This window comes from Trichoplusia ni, chromosome 1 (genome assembly GCF_003590095.1).
Source record: "Trichoplusia ni isolate ovarian cell line Hi5 chromosome 1, tn1, whole genome shotgun sequence".
Lineage (NCBI taxonomy): Eukaryota > Metazoa > Arthropoda > Insecta > Lepidoptera > Noctuidae > Trichoplusia > Trichoplusia ni.
The window spans coordinates 9,069,020-9,087,253 of NC_039478.1; the positions used below are offsets into that span (position 1 = coordinate 9,069,020).

The window sequence follows — 18,234 nt, forward strand, 5'->3', positions numbered from 1 at the left end:
TAATTTTAAAATATCCTTTTGACAGAGATCAATGATGTCTATCGGTCAATTCGTATTATTACGGAATCTTTTAAATGATAAAAGGTAATGTTGATCGTCATCTCCTATTAGTGACACGCTTGTCTAGTTCGGGTGAAAATGCCTTCCAATTTCCACTTTTGTTGGTTCTATACATGTTATATACTGCGTTATATATTCAAGGTTAAACTTATTCCTTTAATTAATCGAAGACTTGATTCGATCTTTTTTGTTTATCCTTTTTACTTCAATTATATCAAATAAGTTTTAACCATTTTTTGTGCAATAGATAATTATTTTGCTGGTGTGTTTACGACCTTAGAACCATTTAAGCCATTAGTTTGTGTCAATAATGTATTAATAATTGCCTTAAAATTTTAAATGTCTATAACAACTTATCTAACAGCAAAGACCAAAGAGGTTTTACGTTTTTTTCTCGAATAGGCTTTAATGGTGTTTTCGTCGTCATCCAATCAGAGCTATAACTTCCTTGCAAAACACGACACACATCGCAATCAAAAAATATTTCGGACGAAGCAAAAATATCAAAATTAAAAGCGATATCACCATCAGAACCATTTTCACTTTTCTATAATAGTGTCGGCAAAAGTAAAATTTTGACACGTCATGAAAATTTTAGACATGTAATTATACCTATCATTTTGCAAGAAGTCTTAATAGAACATTCAAGGCCAAGGAAAACCTAACTGTCATGCCCAAGCGCAAATCCTAAGGTCATCTAAAATGTTATCTTTTGTTTTAATTACTTTACAAACATCAAATTTCTTCCTTCCTGTTTTATCTGATACGCAGCCTCATAGATAGATAAGTATTTATGCGAAATTACCATTTTTACTAAATAACTTAATAGAGCAAGCAAGAAAATATCTTTCGATTTGCATAACATTGCGTATTCGCAGCTTTTTTCGCAAAAAACCCCTGACGGTAACCCAAAATTATAAATCTTTCACGTTTAGCTGAATTGTAAAAACCTACTGAGATAGTTATTGATACTTTCACTTGAAAATCGTATTTCCATGTCCAATTATCCACCCACAAATTTTATCACCAAACGATGCTAAGATCTCAATTGATTGAGTCGCCAATCATATTTTAGAGCGATTGCATTTGAGTCCCCTTTCGAGTGTGTTTGCAGAAATTCGGATATTCTTTCCCAATTTTAATACCCCCTACGACTTATAAAAGGCTCAGCCGATTTTTATCACAATGTCTGAGAACGCTCGTGCTTAATTCACCTTTAATATACCTTCAAAATAAATTAAATTAAATGGCTCTATCCGTTCAGGAGCTATAATGCCAAATGGTCTCATTAGGTGGTAAGGTTTCCATTGGCTCATAGTAGTCATGGGACTAAGCTGATAGCTCACTACCCAAACCCACTGAGCATGACGTGTCGCGTTCGATCCCCGCGCAGGACATACATTTATGTGACGACAAATGCTTTTTCCGAGTTTAGGTGTGTTGTTTACGTTAATTAAAAGTTTGTAAAATATCTTGAGACATAAGGGTTAAATGCCTTAGTGCTGGGAGGCCGTTTGAAAAAAAACCATGATAGCACGGTTTTCCAAATGACTTATTCATATACAGGCAGGATACACCGCGATAATGACTTTGGACAACAGACCGAGCTCCGTACCCACATTAGACAAGTATTTGCAAGATTCACACCACTAAATAACACCTCAGAATAAGGCAAAACTTCCTTAGAGCAAAATCCGATTAAAAACAACTACACAAACAAAACTATCAGCTTGTACTAGTGACAGATCTAAGATTGCCTACAACTTAGCTGTTGGTCAACTCAACATGCAAATTTGTCCAGCGACACAGATCCACCTATTCGATAATATTGAAATTGGTGTTGCATAATATTGACGGCTCCACTGCCGGGCGGTATTCTGAGAGTACAATGGAAACTGGTTTCAAGCACGATACGCATGTTTTAAAACATTTTTTATGTGTGTATGGCTGTTATAAAGGACATTTTGGAAGGATAAGAAAAGTATGAATTATGAAGATATTCCCCTTTAATGAAACATGGAGTAACATAGCCTTAAGGACGGAGAGAGATAGCAGGAGAGTGGTGAACTATTAATTTTCAAAATATTAAATGAGTGTTTTGAACATAAGAACGTGCCAGATTTAAATACTAGAATAAGAGATGCCTAACAGAGGGCGATGTCGCTCCCGTATAGGCCTTGTTAGCCATCAGCGCAAGTGCCAAAGCCAAACCACCTGAAACGGATGCAGCTTTAATCATCTTTTATAGATGTTATCAGGCCATAGAAGAACAGAGGGCTAACAGGACGATGTACTGGAAAATGTCATAATAAGCTTTTCTTCTTTTCGACATTTAGAGACGTGATTTCACTTGGTTTACGTATTAATCTGTCTCCTACTACCGTTCTTACTCACTGCAAGTCACGTCAAATCCAACTTTCTCGTACAACAATGAACACACACACACAAATCAGTAAGTTAGTCAATCTCGTATCGATCGTGACTGCCAACTCTTCGATCAGCTGATAACAGATCCTGGTTCGAATGCTAATACTTACGAGTGTACTCCAAGCCAAAGATTTACGTAACGATAAACAATGTAGCGCCATGTTTAATTAATCTGTTTAACGTGGATAGAGGTATTTATAACATTTTTAACCGACTCCTGCACCTAAGAATTTAATCCTTGTGTCACGGGGTGTATCACAAACATTCAAGTCACATGCACAAAGACACTTAGACTTAAGGCATTCGTGGATGACACAAATGCTTGTCATAAGTTGCGTTGCGTAAGGTAGATAAGGTTTGTGAATCTAATGAACCTAAAACAAAGTTACCATTTAAAAGTTTAATTTCTTTCCAACAACAAATCATCAACACCATATTTTAATTACATTGACTTTTTAAAACAACTTAACATGTTAATTCAAATATAATTAACCCAAATAACTAGAAAAAATCACTTTCAACCTTACCACAAAGTCTCAAAGATAAATTCTTAAAATAAATAGAACTCTATGATTTATAATATAAAATACATGATCTTAACTTCATCGTATTAAAAAGTTGTATTAAAAACTTATATCAAATATGACAAACGATTATGGCCGGTGACACTATTCATTTGAATTTATAAATTTATAATTGGTGATATAAAACTTTTTTGACGTGTGTTTTAATAGTTTTTATTTGACATCTGGCGTCTGCACGTGACCCTTGCCGCGTGTGTCTGCGCATTTCTTTTTACCTTACAACAGTGATTTGGGTTCTCTGGATTTGTAAGTAAAGTAGGTTTTCGATTTCTGTCTGTGTTGAAGAAGAAAACGCTTAGACTGCACGGATAGCATGCCAAACTCACGTGAGCGACGACGTGTCGCGAGTTCGATCCCTTCGTTTCGTTCGAACTCAGGACCCCCCGAGAGACAATAATTCAATGTGGAAGTTCAATAACGCAATAATTTTCATACATTTTACACATTGAAACAAAACAAAATATTCTGAAATTAGATAAAAAACAATATCAACAGTGGCAAATCCTTTCGCCGTTCAAATTGACGTCTAACTATAATTAGCGCAAAAACTAAGCGTCAAAGACAAGATCAAGGTGACCAAGGTGAGTGCGTGTGACGTCACACGTCATACACAAGATAAGATTAATTAACGACGTCATTATTTGAGGGAAGACTCATTATGAGATGAGAGATATTGTGAGATGCAATACATTGCCGGTGAAGTTCATTACTTTCTGACCTCAAAGGTTAAAAAGAGGGGTGTTATAAGTTTGACGTGTGAAAGACACTCCCAGCACTAAGGCATTTAACCCTTATGTCTCAAGATATTTTACAAACTTCTAATTAACGTAAACAACACACCTAAACTCGGAAAAAGCATTTGTCGTCACATAAATGTATGTCCTGCGCGGGGATCACACGCGACATCATGCTCAGTGGGTTTGGAGTAGTAATCTATCAGCTTAGTTCTAACACTACTATGATCCGATGGAAACCTTACCACCTAATGAGACCAGTGTCAAAATCATTAATGTAACCACATTATGACAAATTAAAATTCATCTCGACGCCGTAAAAGTTCACATGAAACTCGATTTTTTCTAGTTAATTACTTATAATTATGTTCCACGATTAGGAAGTCTGATAACGGGTTTCAATCGTGATAATCTAAGAAAACAGCTACCGTTATTTGGTCACTACCGGGAAAAAGGTATTTGCTTGAATTTGATTAATTTTCATAGAGGTTTAAAAGTATAGGCTGCTATCCGGTTATCAGTTTAATCTACGAAATGTGACCTAAGCTATATTTCTAAGGTTAGGTACCCAAAACGTGGCAACGGAATGTTTGTTCGTCCGACATTAGGCTTTAGCTCAAGAACCGCAATATATCAACCGATTAAATTTTCACGGACTATGATGTTTCTGTTGCAAATAATTGTAAATTGAGTTTCAGCAACGGCTGTTACAATAATAAAATTGAGAGAAACCAAATAAATTTTCTTTATATGTACATTTGTTTTCGTCAGGGTATTGGTACGGAATCCCCAATTTACGAGTCCGGTCTGCACTTGACCGGTTGTTGAGTTCAGCTGTTATGTACTGTATCAAATTTTTGTGCATATCGCTTTAATGGCAGCAATGGAAGCATCACGAACATAATATACTATTACTATTATTTACTAAGATTATGAAAAACTTTTGTCATATTATGTAAGAGTGGTGAAAAGTCCTTCACATCACGTTTTTATAACGTGATATATAAAGGTCGAATCTAACGACTAGAAGCACTATGCTTTTCGCAATTCTTAAGTGATTTATGATAAATATGAAATCATACGTTTTGTACTTTATCTGGACATTTTAAGTATTTCTCAGTTATGCGTACTTACCTAATAACAGTTATTAAAGATAAATGGACAATGTAGCAACAGTTTAAAATTTTTGTTTTTTTTTCTGGTAGCCGAGTAGTTGAGGTCACCACGCCACTACTCTGCACGACTTGTCGCGGGTTCTGTTCCTGCGTAAGACAAGCATTTTATGTGATCGAAGAATGCTTTTATTCACAAACAACTGGACAGTTAAAAGCAAATCGGTTGTTTTATTTATCACGCGACACAATTAGATACGCTTCCATCTTCCAGAGCGGGAAATTAATGACAAAGCTATGGTTCGAAAAAAATATGAAATATTGTTATTAATATTCATTTTTACCGTCCATAACATCCAAATTCGGGGATAATCCATTCTAGTCGATTCGTTATTGTTTTATTTTTTTTCCAACTTTACTGCAGCGCTTGCGACCACGTGTTTAGATCCTAACCCGGTCTAGCCGGTCACATCAGGGCTCACGCAAGGAAGTCAATTGCCAAGAGCCACCGTTATCAAAAACTATAAGAAAGACTATACATTTCTTTTCCCATATTTTCTTTTTTCCTTCGTTCATTAAGGGCTCTGTATTGTTGCCCTCTCAGTATCTAAGTGTACAGCCAACCTAAATGTGCTAATTTGATAAAAAACGAAAGTGTTTCGTTCCCACGGTCAGGTGTACGGAACCTAGATACGTTGTGACTCTACAAATATTGATACGAGATAGCACTCGACGTTGTTGCAGTAAACGTTTTATTTTTATAGATTACTTTTCTGTGAATGTTTTTCCTGCTTTCAGTACATTTCTGCTGTTCTTCTTCGTTTTTGTGGGTGAGGGAAATAATATTCTTTCCTGTAACTACGAAAGTAATTTTATAGTATGTATTGACCATTATGAATCTGTAATTTTGAAACTTAAACTGTCTGTCTGAAATCGTAATTATTTTTATTGTGAATTATCATTCTTAGTTATGACTGTATTGATTTGGTTTGTATTTTCTGATACCAACTGGTCATAATATTTTTCAAAGCGATAAGTGTGAAACAGGGAATTTACTAGAAACTCCTTGAGTAAACTTCATAAAAACTCTTTTCAGTTATTCAACATATAGCCGATCTAAAATAATAAGAAGCGTATTTTATTTAAGTAATCATTAAATCATCTTTAATATCTTCGCTTAACTTTCTTCTTTACGTCCTACTACTATTATAAAGGCGAAAGTTTGTAAGTATGGATGTATGGATGTTTGTTACTCTTTCACGTAAAAACTACTGAATGGATTTGAATGAAACTTTACAACAATATAGCTTATATATCAGAATAACACATAGGCTACAATTTTTGAGGTTTCTAATGTGAGGTCGTAAAAAAACACATTTTTTTGCGCTTACATTGCTAACGCTGACTGAATCCTACAAGATAGATAGCTAGAAGGCAGGTATAAATTATAACTTATATCTTCTAACCACGCGGACGAAGTCGCGGGCAACAGCTAGTTTATAATAAACGATGAACGTAGGTGAAAACAAATATGAAGTGAAAGAAAACAATACCACCTACGTGACTTTTACCGATCTTACTCGGAACCAGTGGGTGGCTTCTAACTGGTCATCGATTATAAATTATTGTTAAATGCCAATCAGTGCCAATGAGACAATGACACTTAAGTTTCAAATTATTTTTGTGTTAAAGATGATTCTTTGGTGGTCCTCATGAGAAATACACTTTTCGAAATTGTTCAAATTCAAATTCAAATATCTTTATTGCGAACTAAGTGTAGGTTTTGAAGGTGTTAATATTAAGTAGGCTCTTAGCACTTTGTTGCCTGTTAGGGCATTGCAATTTATACAGTTTTCTTTTTATAAAGAATAGAATACATGTAATGTCATGTTAAAAAATATACAATTGTATTTATGTATTTGTCTCTTCTATTCTGTATTATAAGTAACAGGTTATGCTGTTGCGTAAACTGACATCTGGCACTATTCTCTCATAAAGTTAGCAATAGTTTTTGGTACTTGGCTTTTCTATCCTATAGAGAATTTTTTTTTAAAATATTTAATTTGGGTGTAGACGTCTGCATAGCTCGAGAAACCTGAACGCGATTTGTTGTCAAAATAAGTTTGATGAACAAGATTTGCATAAATTTTTAATTCCAATCGTTAGTATGTAGGGTCCAAATGTTAATCGGTAATAGTTCAATTAAACGAGGCATGTGCTTGACGCATTTCTATCCCACCGTAGTTTGGAATGTGAGGGCGAAAAATTACGCGAAACGAATCGCGATTATCCGAAATTATAGCTGTGGCGTATCCAAAACAATTAGAATATTGAAGTAAAAGCATAAAGCCTTAAAAATCTCACTACAGCACTTACCTAAACACGGTAAAAACTCAATACATGCATACAAATTCGTCCTAATTTCAAAGCCTTTTTGTGGACGATACATGAAATAACAAAAAAATTCCGCCTGTAGCAGCAAATGTTTTTCCAATCAGAGATTTCCGTATTGAAAATGGAAATTATTTACAGGGAAAAGTCTATTAGTTAAGTAATTGATAAGTTACATCGATAGCTTCATAGTCTAGTGTTGTTCGCTATTACGTAATAACGCGTAGGTTTTATTGCTGAGCCAAATGTAAGATTCTGGTTTAAGAAAGCTTGGCTTTAAGATTATGTATATTGTGGATATCGAGTTTCTATAGTTTGAAGATACGGTGATGTTTGTTTAAAAATGACGAAGACTTTGTCTTTGAGTTAGAATTATAAATTATATTATTAATTTATGGGAATATTATAAATAACAAACTTTATTGTTTTGTAAAAAATATTGGATTCGTAATTTTTCTTGAATCGCTTAAGAAAATAAAGTTTGAATTTTGCACAGATATACTAAACTATTTATACTTTGTTTACGCCAGTTAGTTCAGATACTAGTCGGGCGAAAAGACCGTCAATGATTTAATTATTTTTATTCGCCTCACGAAAGTGAATATAATTACATTTGCACAATAATTTCTGTGACATTCATGACCCTTATTGAATACCGCGTAAAGTAAAAAAATATCACCAGTTAGTCAGCAAACATTGTACAAATTTTGCAGTCGATTGCTATCGCGTTTGCATCATACGCAATAAGGCAGCATGTTACCTCTATCTCTACAGTTATCAATCATCTCATGTATGATCTAACGTGTCTTACATAATTTATATAAGTGATTCCTTCGGTCATAATTCTTTGAAAGTTTGAATAATGATGGGCTAATAAATTAATATTCTAACCTAACCTTAAATTCTGGTACACACCCATACATGTTGTAACGACAGCAATATAATCTTGTATCAACGATCTTCATTCAATTCCGATCACTCACTTTAGCCCCAAAATATTTACTTACTCTTGTCTTTAGATTCCCAATTCTTGGCAAAAAATTTCCCATATAAAGAAGAAATGCGTCATTAGTAAGTTCAGAGGCGTCTAAAAATATTCTAAGAAAGTACCAAGTAATATTGAAAATTGATTGCACGGGATAGCCGATTGGTATCGATCCCCGTGTAGGACAAATATTTTTGTGATCTACAAATGCTTGTTCTGCCTGTTGACCTTAATATCCTATTAATATTTAAACGTGAAAGTTTATATGCATGTATGACTGACAGTTTATAATCATTATTCCTTATGGATGTTCTCGTGGAATTATTTGTGGCAGACAGACTTGCGGGCAACAGCTAGTTATTAAATAAGAATTAAATAACTAGTGTTAAATCAATTCAAATCCTTTCTAATTCTTGATTAATTAGTTATTATGGTTTTAATGAGAGTATTAATATTAAATAGGCGTCTAAATCGTGATTATGGCTATCTTAATACTGATTTGTGATGTAATAATTATTAACTGTTAGGTTAGGTTCGTAGTTAAATTAATTCTAGAAGTTGTTTAGTTAATTAAATACTAATAACTTTGAATTGAAACGTAACTTCTCTTAACGACGTTCTTAGGTGTCTATCCGTCGCTACAGTTTGCCTTGGAGTGAGAGAGACAGTATGAGATGTAGACAAAATGAAGTGTCATTATTTTTCTATACAGAAACTGAATGGTTTACTTTGATACGTTTCTTGAAAGTGATTTCAATGTTTTGCTATTACTTAAATAGCTATTAAGGCGATTTTCCTATTTATTATTAGAAGTACGAAAATAGAAATTAATAACGAGATACTTGACCTCAAAAACTAAACACTGAAGCCTCATTTAAATATAACAGTAGGTACTTAAAATTCACTTAACGCGAAGCCTTCAACAATTCACAATAACAAAGTACAAACATTTCTCTTAAAATGCACGTACATTATGTTTAAGGGGCTATAATTTAGGCGTTTAACTAATTGTGCGGCAATTTGCAAGAGCCAGTGCGTGCGGCCCGCCACGCGTAGACTAAAGACACGAAAATGTGAAGACTTAATGCTTGGGTCACGCCCTAAGTAACTGCCGATAGGTTAGCTATTCTAGAAGCTCCGGTAAGGATATGACGTCCTGGTACTTTGATGTTGCAAGTTGTATTTGTATATTGGTTGTTTTCTCGTTGCCATGGTTACAGCTCATGAGAATGTCAGTTGAATAATCTCTGCACAATAGATCGCTTTTTAATACCGAACCGATATTGTCAAGCTAATCCTCACGACAATGATATCTTTCTGCCCTAAATAATTACCACGATTCAAATGTCACAACGTCCATAATTCGCTGGTTGGACGGTTTGTTATATTTAGCGCCAAACACGGCTTATACTCACGACTCGTTATGATCACGCTCAGCTGATATACCTTATGATCGATTTTATCTCGCCGATCTGCACCGTAAAACTCATAACTTCAGTAAATGCTCTCATTGTGTAGTGACATTCGATATGATCCGATCAACCTTTGACCTCTGAAAATGCTAAACGGTGAGGGCTGCAGCCCGAGTGACAGTGAAGAACAGTATTAAGTGACAATGTTCCACGTGCAAGGATCGTTCGAGCAGTCGCTCCGCTGCGGCGACGAGTTGTCACCTAACGGCAATAAAACATTAGCAGCTCTAGCTAAAATACACAAACATTGCACCGGGAAAGCACATGCTAATGGATGTGCAGACCATAAACATAATCCTCTAGCAAAATCAGATTCCAACACCAGTCTCCATTCCCGAAAATCCTTTCGCAATGAATGTATAATAGAGATCAAAGAATCTGATAAGAACAGCCACAACGCCGTCAAAACTAATGACGGTTTGTACACGAAAAGCTTTAGCAACAGTACCAGCTCCTACGAAGGTCACAGCGATACTGACTCAGAGAACACGTTCAAATCTCGCCAAGAGCAGCATAGATCCGCAGATCCTTGTGAACGCTTGTTCGCTCAGAACACTAAAGCTTCCTTAATGAAGACTGCTCGTATGAGATACGCCGACGACAGCGTCATATGCGCTCTCCAAGACGAAGTTGATGGCGAAAAAGTTAAACAGCCATTCAGCAGAACGCCACTACGAGGCAGTTATAGAGATAGGAAATCTGGTGTCGTCACTATAGAAGAAGTCAAATTAGACGGATCCAACAATGATGAAGAGCTAGCGAATTCTGTTCTCTTTGATGAAAAGCGGAAGACTCCAACACAAACCAGATCTAGCCTGCAACGGAAAGGTTCTGTAAGCAGCACTACTAGTAATGGGAAGCCAAATGCGAATGGAACTAAACCTCCATGGAGGGGAGCCAGCAAGAAAGGAATTCCTAACGAGCCTTTTGTACGGACACCGTCCTTTAGAGGCAGTATTAGAAAGAAGGTAGTTAAAAATGATGGGATTCCTTGGAAGAAGTTGTATGAGCTCTCGCTGTGGCGCAGATACGGTGTGAGCTTTGCAGCTGTTGGTGCTGACGCCGAGCGGGTCTTGTTAAGACCTTGGACCGAGCTGTCTTCACAACACGAGCCGCCACCATTTATGGTAAGTGCAAGTTATAAACAACATTTTTTTTAATATCAAATGAGTGATGTTTTCCCGCACACACTCAGTGTCTTAACTTTCACAAAACCTCGTTAAAGCTAGAAATTATCAAAGGCTATTTTAAAAGTAACATTTTCAATATAATCAATGTTTAATTTGACTTTCTACATTGAAACTTTACCTTCATACTTAACGACCGACGCAAAATATTGGAAGCCATTAAGATAAAATCGTGACATCTTATTTCGTTTAAGTAAATGATGATGTTGGTATTCCATATTGCTGTTAAGTAGCTCTCGGAAAGCGAGTCAGTCAATCACTAGGCCTCAGGCGCCTGCTGCTCTTTGATAACTCATTCGTATTTGGCAGGTAGATTGGCGTCGAAGCCATGACGGATCATTATGACACAGTCACGACGGCGTAATAAGTCTCGTTTCATCCAGTTTCGTGTTTTGAAGGCTTTTAGTTGTATTGGCGCACTGTTGTAGTGTGTGTCATTTTCTTAAATGATATCTTATTTATGATTTTTCATTATCAATGATTTGTTATTTTCGTAAATCTTTTAAAAATCTTGAGGAAAATCTTTCCAATCAGTTATTCCCGGGTAAAATCTCCTTTGATATCAAATCCAATTAGGCTCATAAATAACACTTTTCGAAAGTCAAAGTCTACATTGGGTATTTTGCTGATTCACACACCCTTTACCGCTTCCTAAATCCTCTAGCTGTGAAGGAGAAACGACGGACTTCACAGTACAGCAAGCTGACTTTCAATTTACAAGATAAAATAGAAATTAAATTTTAGGAAAGTAGATGTGAAGGTGAAATCCTCGCGACATAAACATTAAATAGCCTAATGCGGGGGTCGTTTCTTTATAAATAACCAAGAGGAGAGAGACATATAAGGAGGATATTCTGGAGAAGTTACGTAAATGTAAGGTAAACTGCAGTATGTCGACAAATCTTAATATGCTAATAGCCCTAATAGCTATCATAACTATCAAAGGATTAATGCCTCAAGTCTTGTTTAAACAATAGGAATGCACTTATCGTTATCCCGGTCAAACAAATTGTTTGGTCTGCGATATCAGATGCACGCAAATGGTCTTATTTGATATTTGCCAAAGTCTGAGATAAATCCGGTTCCTGTGTATACATAATGATAAAATCGATTCTACCTGTAACTAACCCTTTTTATTTATCTTTTGGATACGGACACATATTTTTATGGATTTTACGACTTAAGTTTTAATTATAAAAAGGATATTTTTTTAGAACAAAAACAAACAGCTTGTTTCGAAATAAAATTCCTTCATAAGATTCTTAGTTCTGAGGCAAAACCTTAAAATACTGATTTAAGTTGTAGTCGGCTAAAAAATATCAAGTCTCAGGTCTCAATAAATTATAATTATGTTTAGCCGTAAGCGGTCCTCGTCAATGTTTGCCAAAAGATTACTTGTGCAATAAATATGTATTCGCCAACTTGCTTTGAAGTGATTGCGAAATCTCTCGCAGATAGGAAAATGCCTTGAGAAAGAACTTTCACCTCGGACAAAAATGAATCCTGAAAATGTTTGATGATCGAAAGTGCACCAAGTTCCAATAAGTGTCCGTTACGTTTGCCCATATTTTCACAGTTCACACCGCTATTACGGCCATATCGTACACTTTCGATTTGATCACGAGCAGAGGTCACGTATCGCGACGTAACGGACGAGTCCGGACCAAGACGGACACCGCTCTAGGCGGGAAACACGCTGATTACTGAGTTCCATATAGGATCACAGATTTTGATCCTTATAAGCTAGTCTGTATCGCTGATTTGGTACTGGCTGTGTATTTTTGTCTAAATCAGTTGGATCGGTTGCGAGCAAAGAAAGCTGCTAACTATCTTTCCTCCCAATTTTTGGAATGTATGATTTATTGGGAATTACGTCGATAAGAGTTTTGAGAACTCCATCACAATAGGAGAATAGAATAAAATAGAATATTCTTTATTGTGCACCATGGAATTTCAGCAGTGATTCATAACACATACAAAAATGTACTTCATTTTATTTTAAGTTTCCTTGTAAGGCTTATTATTATGAGCAATTTTACTTAAAAGATTATGTTTAATTCTTTATCCTAAACATATGCACAGTTTTCGTTCTCTTCACAAGCATCTCCGCACCACTGCAGCAGCAATCATTACTTAACTAATTTTCGTCATAGTTCACCTACCATTACCATATACCACTCTTTCGATTTGATCTCAAGTACTGGAAGATTCGGACTTGACGGCCGAGTCGCTGCCGTGGGCGAGGTATGATTGCTGATCACGGATTGATTGCATCGGATCTGATCGTTTTGAGATCTCCCGTGGTGTTAAGCGTAGTTTAGATAATTTCTCCGGTTAGGTTAGGAAACAAGTTGTTGAACATTAGCAGTTTAGCACCCACCTCTTTATTAATGTTGTTATATTGTGAAACGTTTAAATTAGGAATTAAATCTCGCTTGAATTTTTTAAATAGTTTTTTTACATAATTACTAGACAAATAAAATACATTGATAGAAAAGACAGAAAAATATTCATTGTACTTGAACCATTGAACTACTCAAAAAGTAGCGAAAGAGAACAATAGGGACTATTGTTTACCTATGAAACTACTTTAACATCAAACATGTCGTAAATTTCATGAAATTACAATTATACTTGTAATTCAAAAGCCAAACAAATAACGTAAGCTCGTGAACCTTCGCTCTTTCCCTAAACACGAGCTGACCCCAGTGCCAAGCGAAGTTCCACAAAGTCTAGCAGGATGCCAGTAAACATAAACTCGGCAAGGACTTGAAATGTAAATCTGCAATGTCGCTGATTTGTAACGAGTCTTACATAATAAACCGCCGGGGACATGAGCGAATACAAATTGAGTGCAGATCGGTATATCGTGTTGTCGTAGAAGCGGAGCGTGGGTACCAGCTTGCGACAGAGTAGCGATAGACCAGTAGACTAATGTTCCATGAAGCGCATTTGAAAATGTTTTGAAATTAGAGAAATAAATGAATTTTGGAATGGAAAAAATAACAGTTTAGTTTAGCTTGTGTTTGAAAATTGTTTTTGGATTTGAAGAGAAGAATAAAATGAATTGTGGAATTGAGTTGAAGAAAAAACTGTCGCGCTTCTAGGTTTCAATAGAATATCGTGCTGGTAACGGACGAAAAAAATGTGTTATAGAGGAGAGTTAGGATCATTTACCGAACAAAAAAAAGTATTAGGGCCAAAGCGAATTAGTTATTCATAGAAGGATAACAATTTATTCAGAAAAAACCCCGTAAATAAATAAAAAAAAAAGGATAACAATTCATCTTGGACAATACTGCAAATAACTCATTAGTCATTACCTACCATTTAATTTACACCAAAGCAAAAATAACAAGCAACTTCAAGGAAACACGTAAACTGGGAAATATAACACACTCAACATTATATTCAAGTCAATAAACAATCCTAGGGCAAACAATTTCTTTGAAATACAACAAATCCATAACAAGAACGTGACTGAATTACAATGGTTTTCTTGGAATACTGCAAGTTCTACACTCTGTGCCTCGTGACAATCATTCGTAGCACATATGACGGACCTTTGATGATTATAGTGAGGTTGTTGTTTTAAACAAATGCTAATCACTTAACTTCTACTATAAGCTCATTAGTTATAACAGTTGCTGTGGTGGGAGTGAGATGCTGCTCTACATTGCGTATAGTGTCATCTCGCTTTGCCATCATCAGCGGTTTTACTTTAAGTGGTAGTGGAGTTGTTTCCTTCTTTTAAAACAAATAGCAATTATTCACGCCTCCGTAGTTATTTTTTTATTGGTTGAAGGATATGTTTATTGATCACTGTATTTAATTGTGTTTGTTGTGTTATTGTAATTAGTTTTAATTTCTAGATGAAGTCAACTGATTTAGTCAACTCAAGAACTTTTGTTCGTACGTTTCTGAAAGATTTATTAACCACGTTAGCTATTAGCCACGAAATATTCAGTTAGCATTTTAAGAATTTTTTTATGGTCTTTTATTTCTCTTTTTCTCCAAAACTTACTCTCTCGAAGTCTCATTTCTCGGCTATGGTTTCCAGTTTAACTTCTAACTTTTATGTTTAGAGTAACTTTACATCAACATCTTCTCACTAAATACCTTACGGAATGCATTATCAGCAACCGATTCATAAAGTATATTTAAAGAAAAATAATTAATCTGTTTACGCTCTTACCAAGATAACATCGATATTCCATTCACTAACGATCACTCGATTAAACTCGGTCATCGATATTATATCACAATCGTATGCCAATTTAATTCGATTAAAGATTCGAATCGATTTGTCAGGACTATTGTGTGAGTAAATATTTACAATACCGACAGCGATCGATCTATCATTGCTGTGCGAAAGTGGTATAAGAACGAGCGCTTACTTAAGACTATTTGTATGATGAACTCGATTTTCTATGATTATTAAAACAAATATTTTTATATTGAGAGCAAGTTATATGGTACGATGACAGTAGATTTACAAAAAATGGTATATTAAATAAAAATTACTTGAAGGCTCAGCTGTATTGAAAGTTTTCAAAAGCTTTATTGAAGGTTTCTGCCCACTTTTGGCTTATCAGTTCTTAAGGTACAGCCTGGTTACAAATGCACTGACAGTTGACCCTGAGTAACTGAATGAATAAAATTGTTCAACTTAATTAAAAAATTGTTTGTAAGACTCGACTATTCTGACTACAAGTTTTGCAAGGGATACTCCATTACCATTAAGCAGATCGTGTGGGCCTACCAATTCAAAAGCGACCATTTATTTTGCAACTCCATTTAATGTAGATTGAAAAGTAGCATATGTGCGCTGTGTCTTATGCTAATCGCGGAGCCCGGTATATTTGTATCAGTCGACAATGCCTGTCGCAACATCTTTAGGTTCATTGTTAATCTGATGTATAATTTGTCTCCTACACTTGGTTTCAGACTTGCCTAGCATTACGACATTGGATGCCTTTAATAAATTTATTTGTAATAAACCTTCTTGAATGATTAAACGGTTGGGAGCTTCGGTTCGAGATATTGTGGTGTGTTGGTCAGTTTTGTGGTGTGGTAGCTATTGATTACGTTTTCCCTTTTCTACGATAATTGATAATTGAATATGATAATTTAAATTAGTTCTACATCAATCTACACTGAAGTAGGTATATCTATAATTTTTGGCTGGTCTTTGCTCATGCTTTTGACTCAGCAAATGTATCGTTTTTGTTTTCAGTTTTTTTTGTGAATTTTATGATCACTTCGGTAACAACATGGAAAGATTTTTCACTCAAACTCTGTTTGCGACTAACTAATTAAAAGACAATAGGTGAAATTCAAATAGCTTTATAATCTATGTTTCTATGCAATTAGAAGGGAGGCTGTGAAGGGCACGGTAATGTCAAACATAATTCCTCTCCTACACGCATTGTGAAACATAGGATATGTAAATTTCGATGCGTGCCCGAAATCGCGAGGCAATTGTTTTCGCGCCTGACTTGCGAAATTAGCTTCGTTAAGGTGAACGCAGACAAGGCCGCGCCGCACGTTCCTCGTTCAAGCTATTTTTATGAAGTTCTATGTAATGTCGCACACTACCAAATTCGAGCCGCATTCTTGAAAAAAAGACTGTGGCGCGTGTGGTGTGACCTAGTCTTCTTTCACCTTTGCTGAATTTTTTAAATTTACAAGTGATATGAGATGTTTTTATTTCCCTTATGACCTATTCCCTCAAAAAACATTTTAGAGAGGATATTATTTATTTTGTACTCAGGAACCTATTTCCTTTTTTATAAGCACCGGTAATGGATCTTACAGTTCATATTTAATAGATTAACGACATTATTATTTCAATTAGCCTCTGTCAAAATACAGAGGCCTCTAAGGATAAGTTTGGTGAAAGTGGGTGATCTCACATGCGCTTGCGCAGATCTTATCGCGCCGCTACTTCAAAAGATGTTTGTTGATAGAACTAGATTCCCTTGACTCTGTTTTGAAATTACGATCGAGCTTACTCGAAAAATATAACGACGAACTTTTTTAACTTTTTATCTAACTTAGTAAGAACTATTTCAATAATCATTGTTTTAATAAATTGTGTTGTTTGTTGCAGGTAAGCTTGCGGTTTCGTTTTGTACGAAATATCGAAAATTATCCAAGTGAGGTATGATTAGTTGTTAGTGAAGACCTTTCTGTTCAATGATGTTCATCTTTAATATCCAGGGGGCCTCGCAGCTCCATGCATGAATTTCTATGCACAAGGTGAAGGTTTGGACTTCCGTTGGCAAAGTGCCAGAACCTACTTTTCAAAGTTATTTGTACTTTTTTAATTAATCCTAGACATCTGGTAAACGGTGAAGTAAAACATCTAGAATTTGGAATCGCCAACCCGCAGTGATTTAGCGGTTTGATCAATGTTCAACCCTTCCCTATGCGGCAAAAGGTATTTGCAACATTGGGATGTACATATATTGGCTGTTATTTACACATATGTTCATCTTCCTCCTACAAAAGCTCAAGACCAGCCACTGTTAGATCGCCATCCCGTCTTACCATTGCCTCTTAATCAAAGAAATTAACCAATTAACATACGACCCATTCTTCATTCCGTCCGTTCGATCACGTCGGGGATCCGTATCACCCGTATTTGGAAGGCACCTGGAATCCGGCCTGGGAAACGGGATCAGAATAAACGTGACTTTGATTGAGTAAAATAAACCTTATGTTAAGCGAGTAAGGTTGGTATGTGATTGTGTTGAAGAAGACAAAGATTCTATCTTTTGAAAAGTGTTAGACATTTGTGTGCATGATCCCAAAATGCGTGTCTTTGGGCATGTGATTTGATGTCTCTGAAATCCTCCGCGCCACAGAAATTTTGCATAGTGCAGGAATCCTTTAAAACAAAAATAATTCTTTGTCATTGTTATAAACTATTAATACGATAAACTTTTGGTGAGGCGGATTCATAATGCTTTTATTTTAATGACGGTTCACTCACGCGTATTTATTGGGTTAGCCTGACCAGTGTCGGACCCAACCGTAGTCCTTAATGAGATCTTGAGGAATGAGGAAGGTCTTTGTCAGGCCAAGGGATCCCACATAGTGTATATAAAAAAAAAACTTGGTAAGGAGCTGACTCAAATCCAACTAATCTGATAATTCTCCCTTGGTTTCCAATACCTCACTTCACTGTACCTACCTATATAACCTCCGTACTTAACGACTGATACAAGTATCCTACTCCCTGTATAATACGAGGATATGCCAGACCCCCTACAAGGAG

At 35.7% G+C, this 18,234-nt stretch overlaps 1 protein-coding gene across 7 annotated transcripts in view; it reads left to right on the top strand.

Annotated features, from left to right (window-relative positions):
- Positions 1 to 18,234, top strand: part of LOC113493528 (unconventional myosin-XVIIIa) — a 270,245-nt gene that overhangs the window by 86,187 nt on the left and 165,824 nt on the right. For 2 of the 7 annotated variants that reach the window (XM_026871558.1, XM_026871584.1), the window contains exon 2: positions 9,812 to 10,892. The exons of 1 other annotated variant lie outside the window; for it this stretch is intronic. In XM_026871558.1, the coding sequence (XP_026727359.1) occupies positions 9,909 to 10,892 (984 nt within the window). In that variant the 5' untranslated portion in view covers positions 9,812 to 9,908. Of the gene's footprint in view, positions 1 to 8,063; positions 10,893 to 18,234 lie in introns of those variants that run through there. 4 more of the 7 variants (XM_026871566.1, XM_026871573.1, XM_026871593.1 and 1 more) reach the window with 4 other exon arrangements.